Here is a 22,685-nt window from a genome sequence, read left to right as displayed (position 1 = left end):
CTGACTTTTTTAAACAGTGAGCATATATTTTAAATTAGGTTATTTCCTTCATGAAAAAAAAAAGCCTTATTTTGGTCTTACATCAAAACCCTAAGTTCTTTAATCAGAGACCATACATAAACAAGACATATTTATTTAGTCAGTTTGTAGTGCTATACTCTGTAAATATAAAGGGAATAAGAAACAGCCCATGCTCTCAAAAGACTAAATCCCATTTAACTTCCGGGCAATGTTAATGGTGAAGTCAAATCTACCTGGGGCAGAGGAGACAAAGTGCCTCACTCAATGACCATGGAGACCAGGTCCCCAAAGCCATTAACAGTAGTCCATCAAAAAGGTGGCAAATAGTTTGAACTGAGGAGGAAATCAGTATTTAGTTTTTGAGAGTTATGAGAGCTTAAAATAATTTTTTCAAAAAAATAGCTTTTACAAAGAAACATTTCAACAGGCTATCACAATCTACAAGTTTAAATGTACCGTTTCCAGCTTTTACATTTTTCCAAGCCATTTATATAATATTACTAAGTACTGTTTCACTCTACATATTCTTAATGAGAACTATGGTGCATGCAATCCATTTATACAATGACAAAAACACTGAAATTAAAGTTAACCATTTTTCCGACACACACAAAACCTTAGCATTGTAAAAATGTTATTACATAACTATGAAAAATACATTTCTGGCAATAAATCAATGGAATATATTATACATGTTTCTTTTCTTAATCTTTAATCTCCTTTTCACTTCCTGTCTGATTTTTTAAAAAAAGAAAAAACAACTTTTTTTGTCAACGAAATCATAAAATCATTCTTTTTAATTACTTTGGATATATTGTCATCTCTGGGGTCTGCTTTGTTCTGTAACTATTTCTTCAAGAAAGTGGAGGTGACAGGGGGGTAACTAATTTGTATTTGAACAATCTCTGGTACGTCTAAAAATAGAGGGCAAGAAAAGGAAAAAATTATTTGCTATGAAGATGAACACAGATCTTACAAAAGTGTTATAGGATTGCTCCATCCTTTATGCTATTTTGCTTATTCTGATCCCCAAATGGCCATCCCCTGCCTTTTCCCTCTCTTGATCCCAACTGTTTCGTACCTTGTGATGCCTTTCCATTGCAGCAGTACCTTTCAATGGCTTCCTTTATATTATGATTACACTTGAGAAGTTCATATAATGCCTAGGACAGAGAGAAAAAACAACTCAATAAAAATCACCAGAAGTTCATGTTAACAGCATTTTTTAAAAAAAGGCATACTGTAAGAATCCTGAAAACTAGTGGCTGAAATGTCTCTAATTTCAGGACACCTGATGTATGTCTGCCCGGACATTTAGTCCATATAAATCCTGCAGATGGACTCTGGCAACCCATGAGTTTGTTCATTCTCACTCTACCTCTCAGAAGTCATCTACCAGTATCATGCTTGACTTTTTTTTTTTATTGCTACACCTTCTGGGCTGGAGGAATTCCCCTAGTTTAGGTGACATTTTTCGTAGCTGGGAAAAATTAGAACTATGGTCTTATCTCTTGATATCACCTACACCCTGCCTTTTAGAGTTTTAACAAAATAGAAAAACAGCAGGTCTGGAACAGGAGGACAGCTACATTAGTGACTAGAGTTTATAATGGTCTCAATTATTTCCATCTACTATGAAAGGTGCCATTTTAAAAAAAATTTCTTCCTACTAAATCTGTTTAGAATTGTGAATATACTAAATAGTAGCAGACAGAACTCAACTGAGGGTAAGAAATAATAATCACCTTCCCAAGTAAGTTTCAAGAAAGGCAAGGATGGCTCAATATTAGGATATCTATTAATACATCAATAGATTAATAATGAATACATTAATAATCATTAAAAACAATAATCTCAACAGTTACTAAAAAAGCATGATAAATCAGTATTCATTTCTAATTAAAATAAGACAAAAATATAATAGCTATAAGTAGATGGATACTACCTTACTATTATAAAGATAACCTACATTGAACCAAGGGCTGCTATTATTCTTAATGTAAAAATCTTAAGATGTACTATTTTCCAGCAAAAGGAGGCCTTAAATCAGTATTACTACCGAATGCCTCTGGGAGTTATGGCTAATGCAGTAAGACATATAACAGGAATAAGAGATATAATAATGGTAAGGAGGGAACAATAGTATAATTCAGTAATGATTTTAAGACTAGAAAACCTAAGAGACACAACTGAAACATCTCATTATACTAAAGAGTTTCAATAGCTTGAGAAAAAAATTTTTAAAAAATTGCTTTCTCTATATCAACAATATACAATTATACATATAATAGAGATCTCATTTACAAGAGTATTATATACAAAAGATATTGAGGAATTAAGCTAAGTAGATGCATGTGATGTTCAAACAAAAACATTTGAGTGATTAAAAAAGTCAAATAAATGGAGACTCAGACCATGTTCTTGAAGTGGAAGGTTTAATGTTCTAAAGACACTAATTCTTCCACTATTAGTTTATAGGAATGTCAGTACAAAAACCCAAGGGGATTTCTTTTAGACAGTTGACAAAACTACTTTGAATTTCAGCTTGTACGACTTCTCTATGTTACTTGGGGATTCAAGTTTGAGTCTACCTATCTTTGGGTATTTATTAGTCAGGATCATCTTGGCTGGCAATACAGAGTGAAAAAGTATATGATAGGGGCAAAATGATGTCAGAAGGGCAAAACTAGGGGCATTCAAAAAGCCCTTAATAGGCAATACTCCCACCCTCATCCCACCTATGATCAGGAGAATGTTCTGCTTCTACAGGTAAACAGTGTTTAACAAATGCTCCTAAAGCAAATTTATACAATCTTAACAGACATTACCTTTAATCACTTCCTGAAGAAACTTCAAGAATAATCCAAAAAACACCTTTATCATAAAATCTAAAAGTCCAACCATGGAAAATGTTTAAACAAGTGCTATTACAACTACAGGGTGGAATACACAGTCATCAAGAATGAAGTATTAAAGAATCCTCAACAGCAAAGGAAAATAAGATTACGTGATCATAAGGATACTAAATGGTACCTAAAGTAAGATATGTGTATATGTATAGAAGAAAAGACCGGAAGAAAAGACATGAAATAATAGGGAGGGGTTATCACCAGGTCTCGGGATTTTTCTTTTAAACCAGTATACTCTAAGTTTTGAAAATCTATTAGAAAAAGAGGTATCCACGTCACGTTTAAGAAACAGAAGAATCAAATATAAGAAAATCAAGAAGATACTACTAGCTGCTGTTTCAACAGATGTTAAAGTATACCTGTTCATTGTCCCTTGTGTGTGTTCCAGCAGAAATCCTATCCATTATTTTTTCATTTCCAGTTCTTAAAGAGGTCTCAACAAGGTACTCCTTAACTTTGCTCTCCAAAACCACACCAGGACGCCAAAGTAACTGGTCTTCATTTTCATACACTGATAAAGAAAAATCCCATTAACACATTAAAAATAGTGAATGCCCTCCAAGATGTATACAAACTGTTCTTTCTCTTTCTTAATAGGCTATACACTGAGACAAGTAACTAACTTTGAGGACACCACTGATTTGATTGTCTGGCAAGCTGAGCCTTTCCTTAGTAAAGGTTTAAAAAAGTTCTTTCTAACTTTATTAAGGGCCAAGTGTTCTAGTGGCTAGAGCTTGCAGCTTTTTTGGTGGCTGAATTTACTAACCAATCACAGGCTTTCTATGCCTAGTAAAGTCTAATGTAAAACCCCATAGTGGTGTCTTACATTCCTCTAATGAGGGGATAAAAAACCCTACGTAAATTCTTTAATGACTTGATTGGAGTTTTCTCTTGAACTCCCAAAATGGTTCTATGAGATGTCTAGAGGTTAAAAATTACAAACAAAAGAAACAAACAAAAATAAACAAAAACTGAAATATGTGCCAATAATGAAACACCTAAGAAAGGTATATTTTTCTTTTACCAATCTCCTCCCAGAAGGTGAATTTTTGTCTAAAGGAAGAAGCAGATTAATCAAAAATGGAAAAGAACGATAAATAGAAGGGGAGGAAACTTTCCACAGTCTCTTAGAGGCTGATATATTAATAAGCAAAATGTCACTAAAACAAGGTGTACACTAACGCACACACTGCCCCCATACTCAAATCTTCTACTTCAGACAATACAGACGGCCTAAGTATTTATTCCACTGCTTCACGTACAATCCATTCTTCAAGGGTATAAGTACTGAATATAGCTAATAAAAATAACATATTGAGAGCACACTATGTAGCAGGGACCGTGGTAAGTGCTCTGTATTCACAACTGTAAGGTAGACATTATCATTCCTAGTGAGCGAGAAAGTTAAAAATAAAGTGTGCTGTGAAGCAATAAGACTGATTTTTGAGGTAAGTTTCTGGAACTAGTTTCTTTACTTTTTGGTCAAAACTGAAACAGGTAAAATAATTTAGATTTATTCTCTCAAGAGATAGAGAAGGTATGCCTTCCCTCCTGAATGTGTAGAACTGAGACGCTATTACCTCCATTATATATAACCTGTGGACCAACAGCTGCTCTGCATGTGCTTAGCTCCAAGGGTATGTGTGGCATTTGGGTTAGGGGGGCAAGGCTGGGGCACCTGAAGATGATCAGCTACTGTTTGCTTCCCCAGAACAACTGTCTTCCATCACTTAGAAAGAGGTATAGGAAAACGGTGTTGCTAAGGGCTGTCAAGGCTACTGACCCCATGGTAGCCAGTCCTCCCTTCCTTTAAATGAGGGATGACCCAATGCAGAGGAAAGGAAGAAAGAACTCAGGAAGTGTTGTATCGCTGTCCTGCTTTTACCCTCATGACCTCACAGGGACCAATGAACTCATTAGGGAAAAAGTCAACTGCCCACAGTCAAATCTACTTGGTACCCAAGTTCCACTAGGAAGGTGTACCTGTATTTTTATTTTCCACCACCTCACCCTTCCATATTTTCAGAACCAACTATAGTTGCAATCTACCAAAAATGTGAAGAAAAACTGATTACACTTAATCAAGGGTGTACAACAAAAGCAGCAGAATCCTTCTATCCCACCACCTTCTTGATCAGGGCTGGGGCAGAATTTCTTTGGTCTCTTTTCTCCTCAAGAGTTTTCCTTCCAAGAAGATTATATCCCCAACATTGCCATTATCTCAGGTGCTAAAATTCAACCCACTTCTATTGGAGGGGGATACAGGCCATGCAGTTGCACCTTAAGAGGCTCTCCACGACTTTAAAAGGAGCTCAGCATACTGGCTAAGAAGCACTGTACGGAGAGGGGGTAGTTCTCCGAGTCTCATGGTTAATTGTGATATATTATTCCTAAGTCAGATCCAAATTTTCCCTGACTCCAAATCTACCTTTATAACGCCAAGGCTATAATCAGATATTTAAATAAACATATTAAGGGTAACTTGCCCTACCAAATATCAAAATCAAAAGCCTTCCTTACCTTTCTCATTACCATCATACTCTCCAAGATAAGGGGGAATCTCTGCCTGATACTGTAAACCGATCATTATTTCCTACAGGAAAATTGAGAAATAGAAAACAATTCATTGTAAAAATAAACACTGGAAAAAAGTTCCAACTCATTAATCAGTTACTACAAGTCAGAAGAAACTTCTTGCAACAACAAAATTATCTCAAATTATTTAAGAAATGCTTTTAAAAGCTACTTTAGTCCAAACAGTCTGATAAGTTATGATGGTAACTAAACTTACCTTCCTCAAATCTTCAGGCGAGTTACCACTGTCTGTTTCAACATCTTCAACTTCTGATTCCTTATCCCCATCACATGTAGTATTTGCTTAAGAGAAGAAAACCAAATTTTAAAACAGGTTTTTATTGCCTATTTGTGCAGCACCTGGAAGACTGTCTGGCACATGGGATTTTATGAAAATTTGTTGAATAAATGAGATCAGCACAAATACACTAACCCTCTTGTACTAGTCTCACATTTTGACACTAGTCAAAACAAGACACTGAAAACACTAAGAAAGTGTATAGTATCCTTATAATTATTTGGTATACATTCAAATAGTTCGGGGAGGCAAAGGGAAAACCACTATGGTCACCTTAAAAAAGAATATAAAGCACAAGAGTTCTGATTATACTAACCAGAGTAAGATCCACACAAAGAGCTGCACGTTAAATCCAGCAAAATTATGTTTCTGGAATAAATGTGTGTATGTGTGTTTAAACTCAACTGAACAGCTCTTCTACCATAAAAATATCTGAGAAATAAGTGAAGCTGCATATTAGAAACTATTTCAGAGGCCAGCCCGGTGGCACAGCAGTTAAGTCTGGTGCACTCTGTTTCAACAGCCCAGGGTTTGTCGGTTTGGATTCTGGGCACAGACCTAGACACCGCTCATCAAGCCAGGCTGTGGTGGTGTCCCACATACAAAATAGAGGAGGACTGGCATGGATGTTAGCACAGACAATCTTCCTCAAGCAAAACGGGGAAGAATGGCAATGGATGCTAGCTCAGGGGCAATCTTCCTCACCAAAGAAAGAAAGAAAGAAAAGAAATTATTTCAGTTCAAAGACCTGTTAAATACTACTGATACTCATTAAAAGAAAACACCAAGACCCAAAAGGAAAGAAAAGGATTAAATAAATCAGTAAAAATAAAAAATAGTTTCTGAGGAACTGATAGTTTTCAAAACCAGGACAGTAAGGGCCTTTTAACAGAAGTCCAAAGGATGTCTATAAAATTTCATGGTTGAACTAAGATTGGTTACCATAGCAATAGATGAGTCTTGGAAAAGAAAAGAAAGCAGACAGTCTTGCAAAACTAAGCAAATGTTTTAATTTTTAAACAGTATATTAGTTTACCTCTAACTCAACAAAAGAAGGGTATAATCTTGTTCAGATAATAACAGCATTCTTTTAAATTAAATAAAACACTTAGAATATTCTGACAAACTACTGAATACAAGAAATGTACTCAAGTGGGAGTATCAATGTTACTAATAATCAGTAATGATTGGGCTTCTTACATCGTAAAGGCCTAGGGAAGAAATCAGAAGTTTCATGGGAAGTCACAGACGGTGTCAGATCATCTGCAGAAGACTGCGTTTCCTCATCATCACCTGACAGGAGGTCTTTTGCTATTTCCTCCTGTAAGAACAGGAGTGCAGTGCAGAGTTAGAAATGATTACATCTCACCAATTAAAAAAAAGTCTTTTTATAACACTTTCATAAACATATTATGGTATTATGATATAGTTAAGAACTAGTTGAAACCTTAGTTTTGAGAGATGTAAATCTGAAATTCTCCTATAATTGACTTCATGTAGATAAATATTTCATAACATTTAATATTTAATTATATATAATATTTAATAACTACACTAATATACACTTTTAACAAACAATTTGCCTAATTTGTAGGTATGCAAGAGAGCTTATCTAAAGCTGCAGGCTAATTTTTAGTGAATTTACCAAAAAAATCTTACTTCTAAGTGGTTAACAATTAAACTCACTTTCTGCCAACATAAATATATAAAACAAAAAAAAGTCTCCAAACTCCAGTCTTCCAATAATTTTTAAAGTCTAAGTAAGGAACAGGCCGGACTAGTGATATAATTTTAAAAGGAACAGATTTGAATTAATTTTTACGTAAGTGTATAGTCACCCTTGTGCCTGATACACAGTAGGCACTCAATATTTGCTGGATGACTTCGGTCATTAAAGTCTGCAGTACATTAATATCACATTTGACTCAAAACTGGGAACAATTAACTCACAGGAAGAGGTTCCAAGGTGTGGATTCCCTTCCCTGCCTGAGATCTGAAAGGCGAGGAAAGCTTTCCAGGGATGTGTTAGCAGAGACCGTGGCTGTGTGAATTTTCCTCAGCAGGGACCAAGCCGCCCCCACAACCAGTCTATGTTAGAGACAGATCACCGAGGCCTTGGCCGCTGTGGCTGCTGTCACTCCCAGAGCCCAAGAAAACAGAACTTCTCTGCAACTACTCCATGCCTAAGCCAGCTTGGGTTCAAGCTTCTGGGGGATTTATTAATCAATGTATTCAAGTGTTCACAGGATCAAAAGAAGTTAGGGCAAAATCTAAGTTTAGATACAACATGTCTACATAGGAAAGATGAAAAAATTATGAGAACACTCAAACGCAAAGTATTACAATGCTACTACTACTTTTAAAGTAGTGTGAACAAAGCCAAACAATATTTAAATCAGTCACCAAAATGATGAGAGCAACGGGACAATAAGAAATCTACATTTCAGGATTCTGAAATGCTTTAAATTAAGGCAAGTCTAATAAAAACAGTCAATGGTAACAGATCTGGAATTTTTCTTTTAAACGCTTGTACTCACTTTGTCTAGTGTCATATCTGGGAGTTCATCTGCAAGTTCACTTGGGGAACTGTTTGCACTAGAATTTGCAACCGCAGGAATTGCAGGTTCATAGCCATAGAACGCCAGTAAATCTTCTAGAGGCATGTTTCCCTCCTATTCAAGCCAGGACACAAACACACACTCATATGTCACAATGCCGGACCAGAGATAAACTGTGATGCCCTCACTGTTCATAAAGCACACTATAAAAACAGCAGTATCAAATCAAAGCCAAGTTTTAGTTTTTCTATTTGTATCACTGCCAGAAAACGACTCAAACACCTATATCAACAAAAGCCTAACAATTAACATCTGAATTTTTATTTTCCACCACCATTTTAGGTTCTTAACAATTCCTCAAATATTTGCTTTAGTGCAGACCTTTTTTCCTTTTTTCAGCTTTCACATTAGTATAAACATTTGCCTTGAAAATATTTCCAATTAATCAATCAATAACTTCATGTAATTTTCAGTTTGTTTCCTGGTGATTAATAGCTGATCACTTGGTTTATCCTTCGTGCTCATTAGAAGACCCCTGATGGGAAAACTTTGCTGAACATTTACTAACGCAAACAGTATTTATTAATTTTCAAAACACAATTATCCTTTTATATTCATTCCTACTACTTTACCTATATTCTATACCAGTTGTTTGGGGTTTTTTCCTACACCATCTAGTGAAGTGCGTATCATTACCACCATCTTACGGATGAGAAACCTGAGGCTCTGCTCTGGGTTGGAAGCCCAGGCTACCCAGTTCTCTCAGCGGCTGCGCTGCTTTGATAAAGCCACCCGCTCCGGCTGCAGCGCTGCCTACGTTAGGAACACCTGTGCCAGGCCACAGAGCAGCACCCAGTCACTGTTTTTCCCTCCTCAAATCCATCTGAAAATAAGTGCTATACTCCCTTTTTAAAAAATATTTTAATTCACCTACGAAAGTGTACAGAACTATTTATAATTATTCAAAGAAATAAATTTGAAACAACATATGCATGGACTGGTTAATTTGTAAAATATTTTAAAGACGTTTATGTCCATTTATTAAGAGATTTGTTTTTAAAGCTTACTTTTTGGTTTAGTTTTCCCTTTAAGACAAAATACCTAAGTCATGAAGCAAACAGCACAAAAATGCTAAAGCGAAGTGTACAAAACACACACACAGTTAGTCACAAAGTGAGCTGAGAAGAGCCAGTGATGACTCCTAGAGAGCCAGCTGACTACCCACCAGGGCCCACAGGGGACGCAGGCTTTGGGGGGGTCCCCAAGAATCTGGCCTTCATCTTTGCAGGTGTGGAACTTACATTTTTAACTGTGGCCGACTGAAACAGATTCATGCTAAATGAACTTAAAATAAGGTATATGACAGAATGCTAATTTGTAAATTTGCAGTAGTAGACATGCACCTTTCCAATGACCATACCAATCATGTCACTCATGAAATCTTTTCAGCTTGGGATTCAGATCAGTACAAAGCTGCCTTGGGAACACGGAGTCAGCACTAACTGAGTAGGATGGTCAGGATGGACAGAAATCTACCCATGCTATGGAGAAACCTCATAAATTATTCTTCTCCCAAACCAAAGAAGCTTTCTGAGGTGCCCAGAACCAGATTTAGAGTCTAACTCCTGCTCCTCGAAGAGTCCGTGCAGCCATTCCCTTTAGCTCATAGTGATTATAACATAAGAGGAGATTGGGATGCAGCCTTTGCCAACCACCTGTCAGTAATATTTCTCCAAAACCTCAGTTTCAGATTCCCTCCATGAGCTGGGGAGATGGCAATTTTCATTCACCATACACTAATAGTCCACCTTCCCATCAATACAGCATTTATGGGGTTCTCGGTATTGTGTGGAGAGCTACCGGCTATGGATACAGAAATGAAATTTACAGAAAATCAGTGTTCTCAAGGAGCTCAGTCTTAGTGGAAGAAGCCTATAAGTTAACAATTTATAATACAACGTGATGGCTGCAATAATCCATTCTGGAATTGGTGCTATAAATTGGTGGGTACAGAGAAGGGAATAACGGTCTAGGGTAGGGAGGTACCACACAGAGGGCAAAGTCTGAGCTAAGTCTTGAAAGATGCAGAGAGGGCAGTGTACTAGGCACTTGTGGTCTGTCACCAGAAACACTGCCTGAGCAGTGACTGTGCGCCAGGAGGCCACTGTGTCAAGCGCTGGTATGAATCACAGATCTCGCCCTTCCACAACTTACAGTCTAAGGGGGATACTGACAATACACAAATATAGAACTGCCAATTATGACGCGTGTAAAGGAAATAAATAGGATCCTGAAATACAGAGTAATGTAGGAAGTCTACTTTCAAAGAGTCACAGGGGAAGACAGTGAGTGACCTTCAGCTGAGGCCCAAAGTCTGAGAAGTGACCAATCCTGTGAACAGCATTCCAGGCAAAGGAAATGACAAATTCAAGCCCTGAAGGTGTTTCCCACTAAGCCAGTGGCTAGAGCATGGAGAGTAGATTGAAGAGTAGCTCAAGAGGAGACTGGAAAGACAGACACAGGCAGATCATGAAAGGTCTCATGGGAAAGGAACTTGGACTTTATTCCCAGGACAATGAGAAGCCACTAGAGAATTATAAAAACAGAGTGACATGACTTTCTTTCTTCTTAAATGTTGGGCAGCTGCACGAAGGAAAGTTTGGGGAGGTGAAGAGATAAGACAGAAGCAGGCAGACCACTTAGGAGCCTCATGCTGGGTTAGGGTAGTGACATAGACAGGGAGAGAAATGAATAGGCAAGATAAGAACTGAGGTAGAATCCAATGGGTTACTGGATGTAGGAGTGGAAGGGAGAGGGAGGGCATATGACTCCTCAGATTTGTATTTGAGCAATTGCCTAGATACTGGTAACTTTTATTGAGATAGAAAAGACTCAAGAAATGAAAGCTTTTTGAAGAAAAAATTAAGGGTTCTGTAGAGGACACAAGTTAAGTTTGAGAGGACTATGAAACATCCAAGTGGAAAAGTCAAGTTGGCCAGGAGCCTGGAGCTCAGAGGATCAGGCTGGGCTAAAGATATAAATCTGGCATTCATTAGCATCTAGATGATATTTAAAGCCACAGGAGTTGATGAGCTCACTCAGGGAGAGGGTAGAGAGAAAAGAGAAGGGGACATATACTTTATTAGAAGAACTTTCAGATATATTACCCTATAGTATGTATATGGAAAATTTTAAACATGATTTGCATTTTGGAAATAAGGTTCTAGGGAGAGTAGAAGAATGAGAACCTGAACTAAGGAATGGAATAATCTAAGCAAAATTAAGAAAAAAGCATTTGTTTCTTGACTTACTTGATAGAGTGAATGAAAGTGACACAGGAATCTAAAAAGACTGCCCACTTCTGGCCCGAGAAGGCTAAATAGCTACAGCACCATTATGAGACAGAAACACAAGACAAATAAACTTGAGGGTTGGATGGTAAATGATGATTTAAGGTGAAAGCTAAAGTAATGGACTTGCATGAAATCATCCATAAAAGGCATACAGAGTGAGAAGACAAAAGCTACAACCCAGGGGAATACCATCGATTAAAATGTGGGCACAGAAAGAAAAGCCCATAAATATGACAGAGGGAGACACCAGAAAGTAGAAATGGAACTAGGAGAAAGCAGAATTATGTAAGTTGAGGAAGAAGCAAGTGTGGAGAAACCAGGGATGGTCACTTGGGTCAAATATCAAAGAGACATCAAGCGAGATAAAGACAAGACAAGAATTCTTTCTATCTGTCAATCAGGAATTATTGGTGACCTTACAGCCTGTCAGGAGAGGCAAAGCTGAGGACCGAATGGAAGGAAAGCAAGCACATACACTATAAAAGAATGACTAAGGATAACACAGGGTTAAAAGAGAATTTTTTCCAAATGTAGGAAATGTACAAGGAGGATTCTTTGCTGAAATACAAAAATAAGCAGAAGAATAAACTGAGGGCAGGAGGGATGGAATCTAGGGGTTAGCCTGGGAAGTGGTAGTTACTTTGGGGACAGAAGGGAAAGAAGGAAGAATGAATACAAAGCTAAGACTCTATGTGTGGGGCGAATAGGAGCTTCCTGTCAGTCATTCACGAAAACCCTACATTCCCTATAAAGACAGAAGCATGATCATCTGCTGAGGGAGAAGGTAACCATCTTAGCGGAAACCTCATTAATACATTCAAGGGATGACAACGTGTAGTCCCCGAAAGGCAGCTGGTACTAAAACACAGAAATTATCTGTACCAAAACTAAGGCAAAACTGGAAAAGGTGAATCCAGTATCTGAAACACTTCACAAAGGAGCTTTCTACTAGAGCCTATTAATAAAGCACTTGGTCCTTTGAAGCACAAAAAATTTTTTTCAAAATTGAATTAGTAAATCTCAAAGTCTCTGAGGATCTGTGGTGGCTAACTCAGCCTAGAAGTTTGACCCAGCACCTTATCCCAGGTATGAGGATATTTCTCTTCTGCCTTCTTCTCAGGTATTTTGTTAAAACTATTTAAATTTTAAGAGACCCAATTGAGTCTAGTCAAACTTATAAAGGAATTGTTGTATAAGCTGAAGGGTTTATATTAGGAAGAGCACAAGATTTAGAGACAGAGGACTCAGTAATTGCTAACTATTACTGTAGGCAAATCACCTAACCCTGCTCAGGTCCATTTCCTCACCTGTGAATAGAAAGATCCCATAATTTCCTTGACCCTATAATGCATACCCTCACATATCAGAATTGAGGATGCATCCCATTACCAACAGGCAGATTTCTCACAGCAGTGTTCCTCCCTGCCACCATCTATGCTATTTCTAAATCTGTGGTACATCTTAGAATCAACAAGGCCTCTGAGCCAAGGAAATAATGCTAATACTCATTTGACATACCTGATGGTATTGCTGGATGAGTCATACGAGATTGTCTAAGTGAAGTGCAGATCAATTTTAATATAACACCATTCTGATATCTTAAAATACAGTTTGCAAAACAGTGTACATACAACTTTTTAAAATGCTTTTAAAAAAAAAAGGAAAGACCTATACCAAAATCTAAGTGGTAAAAAGGTGATTTCTACTTTCTCATTTCACAATGAATATCAGGGGAGAGGGAAATCTATATATTAATAAAAGCAGAACTGTAAAGAACATTTTTAAAGTTACAGCTCTAAATCAAGGGGTGTTAAATTAAATCCTGTCAGGCAAGAGAAACATGAATAAATTAAAACATAGAAAGATACAACATAAACCTTATTTTAATGTCTAATCACAAAAATCTAGTCACATAAGTCTCTATACTTATCAAAGCACTACTCTAAGAAAGCTGATTTTGTATCTCTCTTACTTTCCATAATACATTATGTATTAAAAATTTGTAGGCACCAAAATATAAGCCATATTTAGTCCACAAACTATCGAGTTTATTTACTATGAGTATAAAAACTTCTTGTAATTTTTTAAAATGAACATTAACATCAAACCCCTAAGACTGTTAACATGTGCCAATACCTAAATCACTGTTCCAATAATAAAAGATTAATACATTATTTTAAATTGTATAGAAATAATTTTAAATTTCTTCTAAAAATTAAATGATCTTTACTCAATATTGTGTCTCTATCTACTGTTTCTTTTATTCATTTTCATGTTCCAATAAATATCAATAAAGAAGAGAGACCACAGCTACAGAGTTACGCTTTACTACAGATAGGAATCCCAGATCAGAGGACGTGGGCAGTCAGTCACTCTTAGAAACAGCTCCCCTTGCTCCTTGATCACTGAGAAAAGGACTGGCCTTCTGAGTTGGAGCACAGCTCTTAGGTCTTCACTAGCATTTGTTTAAAGATCACCTGTACTTTTTGGTCTCAATTTCCAAGAATGTGATAAACTGCCAAGAAGTAAAACTGTCCAAGAATGGAGAAAGTGAAATATTTAAAGGCCTATACTTTTTCTGAATCTACAAATTCAATGATAGATAGCATTACAAAGTGAAGATGTAATTACCAGCATTTACTAGACAAAATGAAAGTCAAAGAATAGGGACTAGATATTTCTGTGAATAGTTAAGTGAGTAACTCTTTGCTGTTGATTATTTCTCTGTATCTTCCCCAATTTCCTTTTAAAACTCACTAAACACAGATCAAAGCAGCTATTACTGTCATCTCTAGAAGAACAAAACTTTCAAATCTGAAAAATAAAATTTTACCAGCCCATAAAAATCTCTACCAAATTACCCACACTCAAGTAGTAACTGAGTTAACACATAAAATGAGATTTTTAATCCTTACTATTTTACTGACAAAATAGCTCTGCATGGGTAAAACGCAGTCCAGCACATTTATTTCATTTTCTTATGTCATGTTGTAACTAGACTGCCAGCTCCCTATCTTTAACAACAAACAGGTAATCAAGGAAGGTGCATTATGAGACCACCTGGGACTTTTGCCCCATGCCTACAGCAGTGTCCTGACTTAAAAAACTACAGAAGAAAAGCGTCTATTCTAAGAAGCCTTTCATGAGCTTTCACATCAGGCTAACCATCTTTTACTGGATATATACTACTTGTCCCACAGCTCTCACTGCTTATCACTTTCATAGTTCTTAACATATCATACTAAAAATCTTTGTTCCCATTTGTCACCCCAAATTAGACTGTAAGCTCCTACAGTTCAAGGATATTGTCAAACTGCTCATTTCTGCAATTCCAGGTCCTACCACTGTCCTTGGCTTAGAGATAACGTTAGTTGGATTATAATTCTCAATTATTCCAGGCTACCCACTCACAAGAGGTAGGAAGGAATTGCCTGAATAAAGCCAAGGCAGAGCTCGAGACTCTTGGGATCTTTTCTCATCAACAAGCAACATTTTATCATCACCCCTGAAAGGAGTGACAGGCAAGACTTTTCTTCTTGAGTACTTTCTAACAATTTTATCTCTACATTCCCAAATCTGCTTGGCTCTTACAGGAGATATATTTTTTAAAGAAAATGATTAATCTAACTGCAAAGTGTTGGATTAATTTGCCAAATGAGTGAATGTGTTTAGAAAATTTCAGGTCTACAGGAGCAAGCCTGAGGTCTAGTCCCTGAAGACTCTGCCTTGTGTTTCTCTGTGTATTAACACGCAGGAAGAAATACAACAGCTCATCCTCCCTCCCAAATATAGCACAAGAGAATACGTAAGAACGTGCTAGGTCTTCTTCAAGAAAAAGAGGTATGAAAACTCAAAGGATGGTTACTATTCAACATTACTCATGAAAGCTTTTGTCCTTCTGGGCTGATTAGAAATTTCCAAATAAATTTATACATAAGAATAATTCTACAGTTTTTCAAGGTGACGCCTATAGAAGCCTCTCTTTGTAGTCTTGGTATAAACGTGTTTAAAATCCAGTTCATGTGAATTTTTACTGATTTTGGGTTTAAAAAGTTATAAACTACATTCACTCTTGCCAACTTTTTAAAAGATACTGATAGGTAGGGAATGGGATATTACTAATTTACATTTAAAAACAGAGTAAAACTTTTTCTCTTCCAATTTTCTTACAGTATTCTACCAGATTACAAGCTATCTGAAGGAAAAGACCTCTCTCTGTATCTACTGCAGTGCTTAGTTAAACTTCAGTTTAACCCTCAGTACAACAGTGTTGTAAAATGCAAAGAGGGCTGCCCTAGCATTCAAACTAAGTTTAGGGCCCACAGTTCTCTACATCTCAATAATCTCATCTGTAAAATGACCAGATTTACCTACTTCACTATGCTGGTATAAAATTAAAAATTAGGTTAACAGATATAACTTTGAAATATTAAATGAAAATGTATTTATTAGGCTATTCTACAAAATAATGAAGAAGTCAGTGATATTCTGTAAAAGTCAGGTCAAAAAGATGCTGATCTCTATTTTTTTTTTTTTTAAAGATTTTTTATTTTTTCCTTTTTCTTTCCAAAGCCCCCCAAGTACATAGTTGTGTATTCTTCGTTGTGGGTTCTTCTAGTTGTGGCATGTGGGAGGCTGCCTCAGCGTGGTCTGATGAGCAGTGCCATGTCCGCGCCCAGGATTCGAACTAACGAAACACTGGGCCGCCTGCAGCGGAGCGCGCGAACTTAACCACTCGGCCACGGGGCCAGCCCCCTGATCTCTATTTTTATTTCAGCTATACTGTAAAATAATTTACAACAGAATTTCAAAATCTCTAAGTTTGTATAAAAATACTAACGTAAAATCCTTTACCTTTTCTAAGTCTTCAATTTCAGAGCTGAAGTTTTTACCCTCATCCATCATTTCTTCTTCTTCAAGAGTCCTTTCATCATCATAGTCATGGACCAACATCTCAGCAGTGGGGTCAAAATCATGATCCTCAGAAGACAAAGACCCAACTGGAATGAAACAAACTGAATCATTTTACATGTTGACAAGGCTATTTACAAAAGAAAACAACTTGTGTTCTACTGTCAGTTCCTTTTAATGTTTATATGTGAACTTTATTAAATGCATGTATTATATGCTTTCAAGTTATACGGTAAGACTACACAGTTCTGAAAAGATATCTAAATCAGCAAAAGAACAAGGCAGAGTAATTTAAAAACACTTTTATAAGAGGTCAAGTCCATGAGAACACGACTTAGAAGAACAGCAAGGGGTTTAAATGGAGTGGTCCTAACAAAAGGTTCTAACAGAAAAGTCAAACTTTTTCAATGTAACATATTTGTCTAAAAGCAACAGAAAAACGTCAGAAGGATTATGTTGGAATGGAAGATTGTGCAAGAATCTGTTATATACTAAGACTAAACACTTCAAGTGAAGAGAAATTTACCCAAATTCTAAACCTCAAATAGAGGTGCAAAACACAACAGAAATCTGGTTTATAAACAAGTACAGATTTCTGTGAACTAGCTACACAGCAATTCAGTCTTTAAAAGCACGATATCATTGTCATGTCTGGAACAGTATTCCAAGTTCCCCAGCATTAATCAAACAGGCATTCAACCGTAGGAGCATGCTTTCCTTTGGATTACTAATAATGTTCTTAAGATTATGTGAAGGGAATATACAAAATCATATGTAAAAGTTTTGGAAGATGTATCCCATTGTAAGTTGTTCTGGTCAATTCACACTTTGTTTATAAAATCATAATACTTTTTTAAGGGCAAATATGAAACGGGATCCTTGGGAAACCAAGTGGAGAAATGAATAAAATCCATAATCCCAAGAGAATGAAACTAAATTTATGAACAATAGGATTTTCTCCATTTGTTTTACTCTAGTATCTAATTCAATTAGACCAGTGACTCTCAGAGCAGGGAAGGAAAGAAGTATCAGAACCTTGGGATGGAGGAAGGAAGAAGTAGAAGGAAGCATATGCAACATAAAAAGTGTGATCTGGTTTTAGTCAAGCTATTTAACAGTTTAAAATTTCAAACATTTAAGGACGGTGTGAGAACATTACCAAAACACTGAACTAGACCAAAGATTTTCCACTACAGAGAAAAACCACAGATATAATTCAGTGCTTCTGATTCTGAGTTTGGAGAACTCTAACCCTTAGTCCTAAAAATAATACAATTTCTATGGGACTTAATTCTTTAGGAGGTCTACATTATGATATTATTTCCTTTAATGTTGAAAGATTTTATCTGCTCATTTTAAAACCTGTTGAAGTATAGGTAGTTTAACTTAATTTTAAAGAGAAAGATGAATGATTATTAAATAGCTCAAAAGCAGAACATCCACCATCACAAGTTTTCTTTTATTGAGGAATTCCTGGAAACCTCTGTGGTACGCCCAAGTGTCAGGGATGAAATAAATGGTAACTTTTCCACCTTTTTGAGGGCAGAACTCTCCCGTCTTTTGTAATCCACATATCCCTTGGCACAGCAGGCTTCCCCGTTAAAGTGGAAGGTGTTCAATAAGAGCCAGAAATGAAGGGCCCAAGGGTCTACTCTTGGCTTTGTCCCTGCCTTTCTGAGACCTGAGGCAAGTCATTTAAACTTTCTGGGCCTGGATCCAGTTTTTCATTTGTAAAATACATGGGGTTGGCTTAAATGACCTCAAGAGTCTCTTGTAGCTCTAAAATTGTCTTTAAAATTGGCTAATTGATTAAAAACAGGTTATAAGTTTGTTTAAACACCAAAACCACATTGTCCTTTTGCTTTTTATTTACATTGCAACTTCTTAAAAGCAGACAGTGATGCAAAATGGAAAAATTCCATTATCATCCAGATGTTTGGCATCAGGTACATAAATAGTCTTTTCCTGAAATAAGTTATAACAAAGAAATGTTTGTCTCAAAACAAGAGAAACTTTTTAGAACAATTTTTAAATGTAAAGACATAGACAGCTATTTTTAAAATAGCCACAAATTTCCTCTAATTGGCATTGATTAATTATTCTATAATATCTTATAACAATAATCAAGTGAGACTTTAAAAGTCAATTAAATACACAAAGTAATATGCATGGAAATGGACCGTTCCCTCTAAGGCCACATGTTGTAAAGGAAGACTTGGGAGCTCATCCAGGCTCTGCTATTAACTGGTGACTCTCAGTCGAGGTATTTAAAAGTCTCCTCAAGAGTAAAATAAGAGAGTTGGACTAGTTCAGAAGTACTTTTCCTGGAGACTATGAGAGGGAAAAGAGGCAGCCCAGAGGAGGCTGGAAAAAGGATGAGAAACTGAAACAAAACTGTCCTTACATTTCAGCACATGAGGAAAGGTCCCTGCCATGGATCGGCTTCGGGGGTTCTACAAACCCCAAAATGTATGCAATTATGCATATGTGCATAGTTCTGGAGAGAGTCCCTCACTTTCATCAGATCCTGACAGTGGTTTCTGACCCCAAAAAGGATAAGAAATACTGTTCTAGGTGATCTAAAGCTGTCTCACCTTAAAGATTCTTTATTACCACTCTTCTGTGCCAAACTTGGAAATTCTGTGTGTCTTTTAAGGCAGCCTTACCTCTCAATTTTCAATTTTAATACAATCTATAGACATTTCCCAATTATAAAAATTTTTAAGACAAAATAAGAGAAGATGGGGAGTCATGGTTAATAATTGATATAAGCAACCCCAAAGTTCTGACCAAGTAAAGAGTCGATTTCTCGGAGAAACCAGAATTAAAATCTAAAGTTAGTGTACAGTTGATTTGGGATTAACTGTTTCAGGCTTGGAGAAAAAACAAGATAGATGAGAATCAAAGATATATTACTTAAAAAGAACACGTCTCTTGGCAGCTTGGCAACAAGGTAGTTTTTCAACATGCAAAAAAAAAGAGGCCAGTATAACTGTTCCTTCCTCGAACAATTTAATTACCAAAATGTACACTAAAACTCTTGAAAACAAATGATGAGAAAGTAGCAGGACAAATTTTTGTGGGAAAACTTTTAGCAGCAGATTTTTGAACCCCCATTACCCTTTGGGACCCACTGAAGAGGTAAGAAAACAAGACAAACCTGGGCTCGAACTTCCAAAAGAAGCCTAGGAGAGAGAAGAAAATGTGCGGTTAGATCGCGCAGCCGGGGAAAGAGACAGCGCCGGCAACAGGGCGCAGAGGAGGCGGAGCCCAGCGATCCTCCGCAGCTGCCAAAAGTGCAAGACGTAGCTTCGCTCCAATCGCTCCCGGCCCCTTTCGGGCCCCTCTTGGCTGCCTCGCCTTCCTCCTCGAGTCCCCAGTGTACAAACTCGCAGACCCGGGACGAAGCCCGGAGTCCAAAAGGCAACTCCAAGCCGCCCCTTGGAGCTCAGCAAGTTACAAAGCAGAAGAGCAAAACCCAGAGCAGTCGGCTCGCAGCATCAGTCCCTCACCCTCGGCATCTCGGGAGTCCCCCAAATCCCACCCGGCTCTCCACCGCCCCAAACAACACTTCGCAACGCAACAACCTTTCCTAGAAGGGACTCGCCCTCCGAGCACCTGGTCCACCTCCTGGGGTCCGGGAGCCCCAACTCTTGGCCTGTCCTCTGCTCCCGAACGTAGGTCGGTTCGCAACAGGGCATTTGCCCCCAAACCAAAGCTCAAGCCCCCCATCCTCTCTCCCGAGTTCGGAGACGCGGGTCCCGAGTCCCAGAGATGCTGGTTCCTTCCAGGGCGTTCAGCCCCTTCTCGGGCCCGCCAGCGAGACCCTCGCCTCAGCGGGCTCCTGCAGAGGGGCTCCTGCTGCGCCACCCCCTCCCCCCAGCTCACTAGTCCCGGGGGACACGGCCAGGGCGGCTCCGCTCGCCCTGCCTCCCGCCTCCAGCCCAGAGAAAAGTGGGGCCCCCGAGGGTCCCTGGAAGGAGCGTCGAGGATCTTGGTCGGCTCCCCTGACCCCCAGGGGCTCCGGCACCTCTCGGGCTGAGGGCGGGGAGTCCCGCTCGCCTCCCGCGAAGCCCGGCGGCCGCGCATCCCCCTCGCCTCCGCGCCCGGAGCAAAGTGGAGCGGGAGGCTGCTCCCCGCCGCAGCCCGGGCCCGCGGGGCCGGGGGCACAGAGCACTCCTCCCGCAGGGCAGTGGCGCAGCCCGCTCCCCGCTTTGCAATCCGGCCGCGGAGGGGGGGCTCGGCCGGTTTCCACCCACCCCGGCCCCGGGAGGCTCCGGCGGCCCGCGTCAGCGGCCCGGGGACACGGCACGGCGCCGTCCCCCGGCCGGGGCTCGCTGCTGCCGGCCGCCGCCTCCCGTCCCGCCCCGTCGCCGGGCCGGGTCGGGGCCGGAGCCGCCGCGGCCTAGTCCCGGAGGGAGACCGCTCCCGCGCCCGCTCCCGCCCCCCGGCCGGCCCCGCCGCGGCCCGTCGCCGCCCCGCGGCCCCCGCGCCGCCGCGCCGCCCCCCGTGGGGCCGCGGGAAGGACCCCGGGTCCCCCAGGCCGGCCCGGGGACGGAGGGGGCCGCCGGGCGCCCGCCCCAGCCCGGCCGCTCCTGCCCGGTTTCCCTGCTCACCTCCGCCATATTGGTACCTTTAGGGCGAACGAGCAGCGCCGAGCCCAGTCCCCGGATGGGGCGCCTGAGCCAATCGCAGCCGCCGCCGCCGCCGCGGTCCGCCCGGCACCCGCCCGGCGGCGGCGGCGGCTCGGCCCCTTATAGGGCAGGGCGGCCCGCGACGCCCCCGGCCCGCGCACGCCCACCCCGCCCGCACCCCGCGCCCCGTGCCCCAGGCTGGCCGCCCAGCCCGCACCCGCGCTCGGCGCCTGTCCGCTCTCGGCTGGAGTAAAGTTCCTGCCGGAGTGGAGGCGAGCAGGGGATGGATGGAAGCACGGGCGCGGGACAGACCCCCGGCCAGCCAGCCGAGGCCCAAGAATCGGCCGGGGCGGCTGAGGACCGACCGACAGACACTCGGGTCCGGTAGGGCGTGGGGGAAGCGGGCAGGAGACCTGGTGGGACAACTCGACTGACCTCCCTGAGAGGGAAGAGAGGAGGAGATGATCGATGGAGGAGACTGATGGACGAGAGGAAGCCCCGGGAAATGGTCAAAGTGGCTAATGGACGGCAGCGTCAGTCCAGATGAAAGGACAGCGACCGGGCACTTTGCGGTTTCCCGGAGGAGACTTGCAGGAATGTGGGTTGCAGACCACCGTCCACTGGCTCACGGATGGAGGCAGTGGTCATTTGCCAAACAGGCTGTGGAAGACAGTGACAGTACAGAAGAAAAGACAGAAGATCAACAGGGCGAAGAATTGATGATGAATAGACTTGCACTATTCAAAGAAGACGCTCGTAAAATATAAACTGTGCACTAACGAAAAAAATTAGAACAGTCCTAAGGGTCATTAATCACCAAATAGTCCAGGGTATGACCCAGAGGTACACGCTTGGTAGACCTGTGGAAGGGTAGGAATAGTATTCAAAGGCCCTGAACTGAGTCTCAAAAACTCTACCTCCAAAAAGTCCAAAATTTGCTTAGGGTCAGAAAAGAAACTAGTTCTGTGGGCAAGTGGTTGAGTGGAGAAGAGAGAGCAAGGTTTAACAGGTATACCTGCCCCTACACATGCCTTATAACGCTTTACTATTCACTGGGAGAGGTAAGTCTCACTTCCAGCAGGTCCATATCCACACTGAACGACTTTGAGCAAAGTACCCAAAAATATTCACTAACGACTCCTTGGTAGCCCAAAAGTAAATCCTGCAAGAAGTTCTGTACACTTGAAACTCATGCAATATTGTATGTCAACTATACTTCTATTAAAAAAGAAAATTGTGCAAGAAGTTCAAGTCAGCATGCCGAGTTGTCTTGGCACATGATTGTCTTGAGGCAGGAGGCCAGAAATAACAATATGTATGGAAAGGAAAGTCAAAAATGTGGAAAAGAAAAGTCTGCTGTGAGGTCCACAGATAAGTGAGGTGCAAACAATCAGAAAAGTCTGGCAGGACCCCACAGAGACTTGGAG

General features: G+C 40.1%; 1 protein-coding gene across 2 annotated transcripts in view; it reads right to left on the bottom strand.

Moving 5' to 3' along the window:
• The window catches only part of MIER3 (MIER family member 3), a 30,917-nt gene extending 9,559 nt beyond the window's left edge, over window positions 1–21,358 (bottom strand). Inside the window, exons 1-9 of one of the 2 annotated variants that reach the window (XM_044771817.2) lie at window positions 21,241–21,358; window positions 19,785–19,809; window positions 16,568–16,713; window positions 8,340–8,474; window positions 7,003–7,123; window positions 5,722–5,807; window positions 5,451–5,523; window positions 3,290–3,441; window positions 1,103–1,184 (exon numbers count right to left, since the gene is read on the bottom strand). In XM_044771817.2, the coding sequence (XP_044627752.1) occupies window positions 1,103–1,184; window positions 3,290–3,441; window positions 5,451–5,523; window positions 5,722–5,807; window positions 7,003–7,123; window positions 8,340–8,474; window positions 16,568–16,713; window positions 19,785–19,809; window positions 21,241–21,249 (829 nt within the window). In that variant the 5' untranslated portion in view covers window positions 21,250–21,358. Of the gene's footprint in view, window positions 1–1,102; window positions 1,185–3,289; window positions 3,442–5,450; window positions 5,524–5,721; window positions 5,808–7,002; window positions 7,124–8,339; window positions 8,475–16,567; window positions 16,714–19,784; window positions 19,810–20,242; window positions 21,053–21,240 lie in introns of those variants that run through there. The other variant, XM_070519642.1, reaches the window with a different exon arrangement.
• Window positions 21,359–22,685: the final 1,327 nt, after the last annotated feature.

This window comes from Equus asinus, chromosome 10, assembly GCF_041296235.1.
Source record: "Equus asinus isolate D_3611 breed Donkey chromosome 10, EquAss-T2T_v2, whole genome shotgun sequence".
Taxonomy (NCBI): domain Eukaryota; kingdom Metazoa; phylum Chordata; class Mammalia; order Perissodactyla; family Equidae; genus Equus; species Equus asinus.
This window is presented reverse-complemented; position numbering and strand designations above follow the sequence as displayed.